The following is a 10,071-nucleotide window of genomic DNA, read 5'->3' as shown; positions in this document are numbered from 1 at the left end:
AGGACATCCCATTTCTCAGTGACATCGAACCCCATGTGACCAAAAAAAGAAAAGAAAAGAAAAAAAATGAAAGAACTGATAGTATTTCAAGTTCAAGAACTTTAACCACACCTCTGTCTTTTGCAGGAATGCTGAAGAGATACACACAAATTATTTTTCAGAGCAAGTTTTTGAAGATTCACTCATTTACACTCATAAGAAGCACACGGGGAAGATGAAAAATTCTTTCAGCATCTTTCTTGCAGTTTTATCACATCACTTTTCTGGTACAAAATGCTCCAATGAAGCCACAGCAGACGGTGACATCATTATCGGAGGATTGTTCCCGATTCATGAAAGCGTTACTGTTACTGTGAATGATGATGGCCGTGAAAACCGGACATGTGACAGGTAATAAACATACACAACTGATCATTGTACACATTTTATTAGGGTATATTTATATATAATATATCTGATTGTGTTGTACAGATTTAGCACAGCTCGTCTGGTCCACTCTCTGATAATGGTGCACGCACTGGAGGAGATAAATCAGGAGCGAGAGTTGGGAAACCTCACCTTGGGATACCTCATACTTGACTCCTGTGGGGACGTTACTACTGCCCTGATACAAACCCAGGCCTTCATGATGAGAAACAGTGAGTTCTCTCGGGGATAGAAATCTGCCTTGTTATTTGAGAATCATTTTTGACACGCAATAGTTCTTACTAATTGAATTTTCTTTGGAGATCATCATGGGAACATAGCACATCAACTAAGAGAGATAATGGATACTAAATTAGGCATTTGTGAACATTTTCTTAAAAGTTGTATATTTATATTTATATTGGTAACTGGTAATTATGGGACCGTGCATTTCAGGTAATTTTACAGAATCAGCAGGAAGTAATGTAGTAGTGTAACGAATAGTGTAGCAAATTACTTTCTCTGGCTTGTAATTAAGTGTTGTTCTAAATTACTTTTAACAAAAGTAAAGATTTATACATTCTTTGTCTGTGTATTCTCTTAAGTTACTCAATGTGAATAATGTATTTGGAATACTTTGGATTACTTGATATATTGTCATGCTTTTTAGCTTGTTAGCTGGCGTTAGCTGAGGTTAGTTCAGAGACCGCAGACTATTAGACTTGATGGATAGTATTAACAACCTGCTAGCTGCAAATAATCATGTGCAGTTCTGAAAGGAATACCAACTAGATTTTGAAATCTTAATATAAAATTAGTAACAGTAGGGTGGACATTAGGTAAGACAGCACTTCTTGCAGTGATCTGATATAGAAAACAATGTCTGTATCAGTAAAATGTTTTCTTTCTGCAGGTTGTCATGCAGCCTGTAATCCAGCCTTCAGTAATAGTAATAAATCACACAGCAATAGTACATCGAAGATACTGAAGTGGCACATAACCCAGGTAGCTACCACAACTATGACAAGGTAGTTGCAGTAGGGTAATGTTAGTTTTTAAAAAAGAACTTACTTCCAGGTGTTTCTTTAGGTTGGAGTATTTTCATGCTGAGAGCAGCTTGGTTGCTGGCAGACAGAGTTTGCATTGCACTCTCAGATTACATCCATTCCTTTCTTTGTGAAGTGGTGTTGGAATTTCCAAGTAAGAAATCCATCCCTGCCTGTGCACTGCTGGCTCTGTTGTGTTGGCTCTGGGTTCATTGTGTAACTGACGCCACCAAAATTAACAAGGCGCTTACATTAGAGCCTCTTGTTGCGTGTTTTGTTTGGATTTCCGGCAATATGTGGAATTACCAAAATTAGAGAAGGGATAGCCTAACATATGAAACAGAAAAGACCGCCGTGCAATCATGTATTTCAACAAAGTAGCTGTATTTTAATTATGACTTATTTGAGCAGTAACTGTAACTGAATACAGTTACTCATATTTTGTATTTTAAATATGTAACACCAGTACATGTATTCCGTTAGTCCTCAACACTGTGTGTGTATCAGTTTAAATGAAGGTAATAGTATCAGTTAATTCATTTGTAGGTAATAATCGCCAAGCTTGTGCACAGCAATCCTCTCCACCTGTCCTAGTTGTCATTGGTGATTACTACTCAGAGATATCCATAAGCGTTACAGGTCAGCTCCATCTGGAGTACATCCCTGAGGTATGACCGACTTCTGAGGTTATGTCACCTAACCCTAAATGTAAAATCAATTGTACAAACATTAGCAGCTAATATTTGGATGATACATTTTGCATTCATGGATATGATGAACAGCAAAAAAAGACAACAAAAACGCAAATAGTATAGCTTAGCAACAAGAATTGAAAATAGGTGAAACAGACACACTTAGTCTAAAAATGAATGATATATGTGTACAGACAGAATATGAAATGTTTGTTTCACTTCATAATGTTTTGTGATATTTTCCACAGATAAGTTACGGTGCAACTTCTGGTTTCCTGAGTGATAAAACCCGTTTTCCAAGCTTTATGAGGACCGTACCACAAGATGATCACCAAGCTTGTGCCATTGCCCAGATTCTTGATCATTACGGTTGGACTTGGGTCGGTGTGGTAGCAACTGATAGTGAATACGGTCGCTATATAACTGAACGCCTCTGGCATCATGCAACCAAAAAAGGCATCTGCTTCGCCTTTGTCTCTGTTCTTCCAGATGCTTTAAATGATGAATTGCTTGAAGAGAAAATTAACTCTACAATCAAAAGCATCATAGATAATAGAAATGTTAGTGTTATTATTTCCTTTGTCAAAGCTTACTGTATGATAGATATTTTTGGGAAACTTCTCAAATATCCTCAAGCCAGAGGGAAAGTTTGGTTGGCCAGTGATATTTGGTCACAGTCACCTGAAGTACTGAGTTCTCAGAACTACAAATTGAGTGACATAGGAACAATCTTTGGGATCACTCTTAAATCTGGAAACACAACCAAGTTTGAGCGATATCTCGATGACCTTGATGAAAATCCCAACCACCACGAGAACAACACATTTTTGTCTAATTTTTTAAATGAGCATGGGACGAATTCATCAGAAGAGTTAAAGAAGTTGATATATCCATATGCTGTGTTCAGTATTGAGCTGGCAGTTAAAGCAATAGCTCAAGCTGTTAAAGACCTCTGTACTAACCGGAACTGTAAAAGACAGCCCTTACAGCCATTGGAGGTAAAAGCACAGAAACACATGAACACATACAGCACAGCATATTAGAAAATCTTTCAATACTAAGAAACTATATTCATTATTTTCTATTAATACTGAAGCACATAAATGATCCACAGAGGCGTGTCAGGTCTCACAGAGGACCTGACTTACCCATTAGTATTGAAACATCACCAGTCTTCTAACTATATTCTAAATATATAATTCTATAGGTGCTATAGACATGAAATTCTTTCCATAATTCATAATCCAATTCCATGAATTAACTTATGTGTAATAATGAGAAATGACACAGGAATAAAATATTGAACACGCTTACTGAGATTTCTTTAATACTTCGTACAAAAGCCTTCATCGGTGATGACAGTTTGTATGGAGTCTAGTCGCATGCATTGCTCAGGTGAGATTTTGGCCCATTCTTCCACACCAGTTAAATCCTGGAGGTTCAGTGAACTCTGAGCTTTAGTTCTTTCCATTGATTTTCAACTGGATTCAGGTCAGGTCATTTTAGCACCTTTTTTTTCTGAAACCTCTGTAATTATTTTCTCCAAGCCATCAACTTGTCCCCATTTCAAGAGTGCCCAAAGAAGTACTACTGTTAATGTTTATTCTTAAACATGATCAATTATTAATCGGCTATGTACCACAGGCCTTCAAATTGTTACTTAAAAAGTCATCATGTGACCCAGCTGTCTTAGCTAATTATAGGTCAATCTCCAGCCTTCCTTTTATTTCTATAAAGAGTATTTGTAAAACAGCCGAAAGATCTTCTGCAGAGAATTGGTTTGTTTGAAGAGTTTCAGACAGGTTTCAGAGCTCATCATAGTACAGAAACAGCTTTAGTGAAGGTTACAAATGATCTTCTTATGGCCTCTGACAGTGGAGCCATTTCTGTGATTGTTTTGCTACACCTCAGTGCAGCATCTCACACTGCTGTCCATAATATTTTATTGCAGCAATTGAAGCGTGCTGTAGATATTGAAGATGCTGTGCTGCAGTGGTTTGAATCATATCTTTCTAATCTAATAGAGTCCATTATGTTCATCTAAATGGAAAGTCCTCTTCACACACTAAGCTTAATTATGGAGTTCCACAGGGCTCCATGCTAAGACCAATTTTGTTTACATTATACATGCTTCTCTTAGACAGTATCATTAGAAGGCATAGCATACATTTTCAATGCTATGCAGATGACACCCAACTTTATCTATCCATGAAGCCAGATAACACACACCTATTAGTTAAACTGCAGGAATGCCAGGAAAGACATGAGGACCTAAATGAGCTCTCATTTTCTGCTTCTAAATTCAGATAAAACTTAGGTTATTTTACTCAGCCATAAAAAAAGAAATGGCATTGAAATATTGTACCTAACCAGATGCTTACTCTGGATGGCATTACCTTGGCCACCAGCAACACTGTGAGGATTCTTTGAGTCATTTTTGACCATGATATTACCTTCAATGTGAATATTAAACAAATATGTAGGACTGCTTTCTTCCATTTGTACAATATCGCTAAAATTAGAAATATCCTGTTTCAGACTGAAGCTGAAAAACTAGTTTATGCATTTATTGCTTCTAGGCAGGATTTCCAAACAAACTACCTGAAAAGTCTTTAGTTGATCCAAAATGCCAAAGCAAGAGTACTAACAGGAACAGAAAGAGAGACCATATTTCTGTCTTTCTATATATATGTTAAATCCAGAACTGAATTCACATTCTTGAATAATCAGGTCGCATCTTCTCGTAATGACTTTATAGTACTGTAGCCCCCGATTAGAGCACTAGATTTCATTTCTTTGCACGTGTTGATTGGATGAGTTGTTACATCTGGTGAGAATTCCATGTAAATAGCACCTTTAGAAATATATTTAATTTGTAAACTAGTTGCATGTTCAATACTTATTTTACCCACTGTATATTTTTGTGTATATGTATTGTACTAGATATTGAACAAGTGGCCAGAAACACAATCCTCGATAAATGTTAATTTTTCTAACCGCTACAGGTAAATTATTTTTAATTTGTGTTTTCAAAACTTCAGCTACGAAGAGCTTTACGGAAGGCAACGTTCTACATGGAGGAAAAAAGTTATTCATTTGATCACCATGGTGACCTCAACTCTGGATATGATATCATCCTGTGGAAGCAGACTCAAGATTCTCTAGATGTGAACAACATTTTAGCCTATTACAGTATAGAACACCAGAATCTGACTTTCACCTCACAGGAAACACAACAGGCTCTTCAGAGACACATAGTAAGTGTTTACCTTTCACAGGCAAGTTATTTTACTCTTTAACTCTTTTATTACACTATTCTTTTATCATTGGTACTGGGTTCCATTATAATAGCAAATATTGATATGCTAACATGCTAACTTAAGAGTTTGCACATGGCAAAAACTGCCATCATTGAGACTTTAGTCTCTTTTTCTGTTGATAATGTATATGTTAGTGTGTAAAAACGTGCAAACCCTTGTGTCTAAGAACAGATGGTATATGCCACACTGATTTAAAAATAAAAGGGTGGGGGTGGGGTGGGGCATGATTTCATATGGTCAGTAAATAAAATTGACGGCCATGATGGTGATTCTTTCCTCTCTAAGGGAAATGTGACTTCCAGGTGCACAGACAGCTGTAGGCCTGGCTACAGGAAGACTTCAGTTACAGGCCAGCCTGGTTGCTGCTATCAGTGTGAACCCTGTGCTGAGAACCAATATTCCAACTCCAATGGTGTGTATTACAAAAACAACTCCTAACTCCATTTGTGTTGCAAACTGCAAAATATTATGAAAACAAGTGTTTTGAAATGCTTATATTACACAGTCTGTTGCATTGACAGCTCAAGGAATTTGAATCCAAGTTAAATATTCTCATGACCTTTTGTCCTCTGTTTCCAGATTCGGAGACATGCCATCCTTGCAAAGAAAACTATTACTCCAAAAACACCAGTTCAGTGTGTTTACCCAGAAAAACTGATTTTCTGAAATGGGGTGATGTATATCTTATTGTGCTGCTGTCTTTTACTTCTTTAGGAGCAGTGCTTACCATTGTTGTTGGGATCATCTTCCTTGCACACTGGAATACCCCTGTTGTGCGCTCATCTGTTGGCCCAATCAGCATCATTCTCCTCCTCTCCCTTATGATCACATTTACTAGTGTTATATTATTTGGTGGTCCACCCAATAGCTATCAGTGTCAAGCACGGCAGGTGGTGTTTGGCTTGAGTTTTACCTTGTGTGTCTCCTGCATCATGGTCAAGTCCTTTAAGATCGTCTTAGCCTTTGAGCTTGACCCGGTCATTCAAAGTGTGCTGAAGAAGCTCTACAAGCCTTACCTCATTATTGCAGTCTGCATGGCAGGTCAAGTGGTTATTGTCACCATGTGGCTTGTACACGGTCCTCCATACATTGACTCAGAGATCACACAGGACAACATGAAACTGATGTTTTGTAATGAGAAACTAATTCCTGCATTTGGAGCCATGCTAGTCTATATTGGCCTGTTGGCTCTCATCTGCTTTGGTGTTGCTTTTAAGGGACGAAAGTTGCCTGACAGTTACAATGATGCAAAGTTCATCACTTTTGCAATGCTCATTTACTTCATCTCCTGGATCATGTTTGGCCCAGTCTATGTCAATGTCACAGGCAAATATCTTCCAGCAGTGGAGATGATCGTTATCCTCATCTCATGCTACGGCATCTTGTTTTGTCAATTTTTCACAAAGTGCTACATAATTTTGTGTAAGAAGGAAGCAAACACAGAGAAAGCGTTCCGTTGCAATATTAGGAATTATTCCATGGATCACAAAGGCAGTGAGGATGAGCTGTCATCCAACAGAGTTGAAAACCCTACTTTATCTGCATCAGTTGAGTCACAGGATAACTGGAATTCAGTCACACCGCCCTGTGTTTCCTCAAACTCTCTCTTTCCAGTCTCAAACTCATGGAATAATGTCCTTGAAAACAACCTGAAATCCACTAAGAAGACCCTACAGAGATACAATAGCTTACCACCATCACTAATCAAATGATTCACAATAGTTAAAAAGGTATTCAAACAATTGGAGTGTAAAGGGGACTAAATATTAGAGTCTATGCATTTTTAAGTCTTTAAAGTTGTTTATCAAGTTGTTGAACATCTTTATCGCCATCTTGTGCCAGTAAAAAATGTGACATCATCCAGGTTGGTTGGTTGGTTGCAGCTAATAGACTTACATTAATTTATGTTATCTAACTAGTGACAGAACCAATAGTTTGGTGAAAATTAAGGAGACTAAAACTAGAACACAGTCTAAGGGGATCACTTTTGTTCTGCCCCTGGCTGCAGCAGGCAGTTTTATGTAAAAAAAAAAAAAAAAATAGAAAGAAAGAAAATCCACCTGTTAGCTGTAATGTTCAGGTTTTTAAAACACTTTATAATTGAAAACATCCATCAGCATCTCCATAGGAAAAAAAATCCTTCTTCTTTACTTACATTTGATTTTCCTGACTTCTAATATGAAACAATCCACTTAGTGAGATGATGTGAGAGAAAAAAAGATCTCCAAAACTAACTGCATCTCTTCCTCAGAGACTCCTTTTTTCTTTTCTTTTTCTTTTTTCTTTTGTTGCAAGGATTCCCGACCATGTTTCAGTAAGAAATTGAGTCATGTTTGTTTTGTGATGCACATATAGTAAACTGTTTGAATGTCCTTGTGTAAGAGACCATTATTATAATATGTAACAATGCCTCATCAATTGATTCTGCTGCTCGTACACCTGGCCCAAGGAGGAATACTCTGTGTCTGTCTCCAGCTTGTCGTTCTCTTGAATTACCAGGAAATCTGACTCAAACAGGCTCTCCTGCACACTGTCCTCATTTATAAAGTGCTTTACAAGCCTGAACATGGTGGCTAACAGGTGGATTTTACCGTTTCAGTGCAGTTAGCCAAACAACGAGGAACCACTTACTGCTTAACAGTCAGAGAGTAAAAGTGGACAAAGTGGACAGCATATCCTTGGCTTTTTTTTAACATAACGACTCACTGTGGCAGCCTGATCAGTACAAAAATGATCTCCTTTACACTACTTTTTATTTAGTTTCCTTATTTTTCACTGAGTCACTGATTCGTTCACTAGTTAGCTAAACTTAACTAATGTAAGTCTATTAGCAGCAACCAACCCAACGACGTCATGTTATGTATTTGGACAAGATGGCATTAAAGATGTTCTCAAAACTTTAATTTAAACAGTTATTCCTTAAATCCAGCTTTGTGCGACTCCAGAACATCAACATGCTAGCAGCTGAGGTAACATAGTTGCTGTTGATTTCATGTTGTTAGTCTGGACAGATTTTGTCAATATGATGACTTCACACATTTATTAAATTAGTGTAGCCACATTCATTCAATTAGATGATGGCCTTTTAGTGGCCAGTATTCACATAATAATTGACTAGTCGGGGGTTAAAGGTGAAAAGAGTACAGTACAGTAAAATATCATTTTTAAAAAGAAACATCTGAAATATTGAAAGCATCTTTCTTTACATTATGACTTTCAATATTTACCATCACAGATTTGTTACATATTTTAACTGAATTTGATCATGTCTTCTTCTGTTATATTTTTGTAAATGCATCTGAAGGAAAAGAGACTCTCTAAGAACTAAACTCACTTCATTAGCTGCAAGGTGCTAATACTTGGTCTAGTTGTACTAGACCAGGGGTCTCAAACTTGTGGCCTGGGTGCCACTTGTGGCCCACTTCCCCCTACTTGCGGCCTGTATATTGATGTGAAGAAATAAAATGCAATTTTTTCTAGGGAGGATTTGTTTGTTGTTGAATGGAATGTTAAAATAAGTTCTTTAAGTTATTTGTAAAGAAAACAATTTTCACTCGTAGTCAAAAACTAATGCATACATTTGTGTTTGCATTTTTATTTTGTTAAATACAAACAAAATCATAGCAGAAGTGTTTCCACGTATCTGGCCAGAAAGAGAGTACCAGTTTGTTTATTTAGTATTCCAATGAAAGGCTTCAGTTATTAAGAGTGAAAAAAAATTACATTCACATTTGCTGTTTTGTCTTGTTATACAATATTTGAAATTAAAAAAACAAAAAAAACAAAACGCTACATTTTCAGAAATATTCGTGGGTGTTTTCTCATTTGTTTGTTTGTTTTTTTGTATTACTTGACCATGTCTTCATGCCTAAATGCCTAGAGTTGGTGCCATATGAATGGCAAATTAGATATTTGTCTTAACTAGCAACTGGCTTTATAAAGTGGCCAGTTAATGTATGTATGATAGAATAACTTTCTGTTACCTGTTACTTATATTCAGGTCACAATAAGACTTTGAAAACCAATAGTAACTCAGTTACAGGTGAACCAGTTATATAATACATGTACATTGTTTCATAGTTTGAATAAAGTAGGAATTATCTGTTTGAATCTGGGTGTTTTACCTGACACTTTTTAAGGTACACCTTCTTACTTGGTTGGACCCCCTTATGGCTTGAAAACTGCCTCCAGTCTTCATGGCATAGATTCAACAATAATGTCATACAGTTGCTGAAGACTTGTCAGCTGATGTGAACCTCCTGTTCAACCACATCTCAACGATGTTTTACTGGTGACTTTGGAGGCCAATGCACCTAACATCTGTAAGTGTAGTTTTCTTCTGTAGCTCAGACATTCGACTCAACGAAACCATCCAAAGAAGTGCCTAACTGTCATAAACAACACGCCTGAGCTGATCCACCAAAGAGTTGCTATAATGTGCTCTTTGCAACATTTTCTTTTTAATCTGATCAGTGACTGGTCAGTGTTGTACTTTATGATATTTGAACAAGAATCGGCATGACATCAGCCATAGCGGAGCGAATGTGGATTGTTCCACATTTGAAACATCACATGAGATTTCTTGTCGCGGTTTGTAGGACAGAGCAT

At 37.1% G+C, this 10,071-nt stretch overlaps 1 protein-coding gene across 1 annotated transcript; it reads left to right on the top strand.

The window, feature by feature from the left end:
• The first annotated feature begins 214 nt into the window (after positions 1-214).
• On the top strand, positions 215-7,175 carry gprc6a (G protein-coupled receptor, class C, group 6, member A). The gene is made up of 7 exons (XM_085247705.1): positions 215-390; positions 472-638; positions 1,998-2,119; positions 2,392-3,141; positions 5,185-5,400; positions 5,749-5,875; positions 6,043-7,175. The coding sequence occupies exons 1-7, from the start codon at positions 215-217 to the stop codon at positions 7,173-7,175; spliced, it is 2,691 nt and encodes an 896-aa protein (XP_085103831.1).
• The last annotated feature ends 2,896 nt before the right edge of the window (positions 7,176-10,071 follow it).

The sequence above is a fragment of the Mchenga conophoros genome, linkage group LG15 (assembly GCF_057382185.1).
Source record: "Mchenga conophoros isolate Kocher_MC1m ecotype Shallow Benthic linkage group LG15, M_conophoros_male_GT1.1, whole genome shotgun sequence".
NCBI lineage: Eukaryota > Metazoa > Chordata > Actinopteri > Cichliformes > Cichlidae > Mchenga > Mchenga conophoros.
The sequence above is the reverse complement of the archived record's forward strand: the minus strand, read 5'-3'. Positions and strand labels throughout refer to the sequence as shown.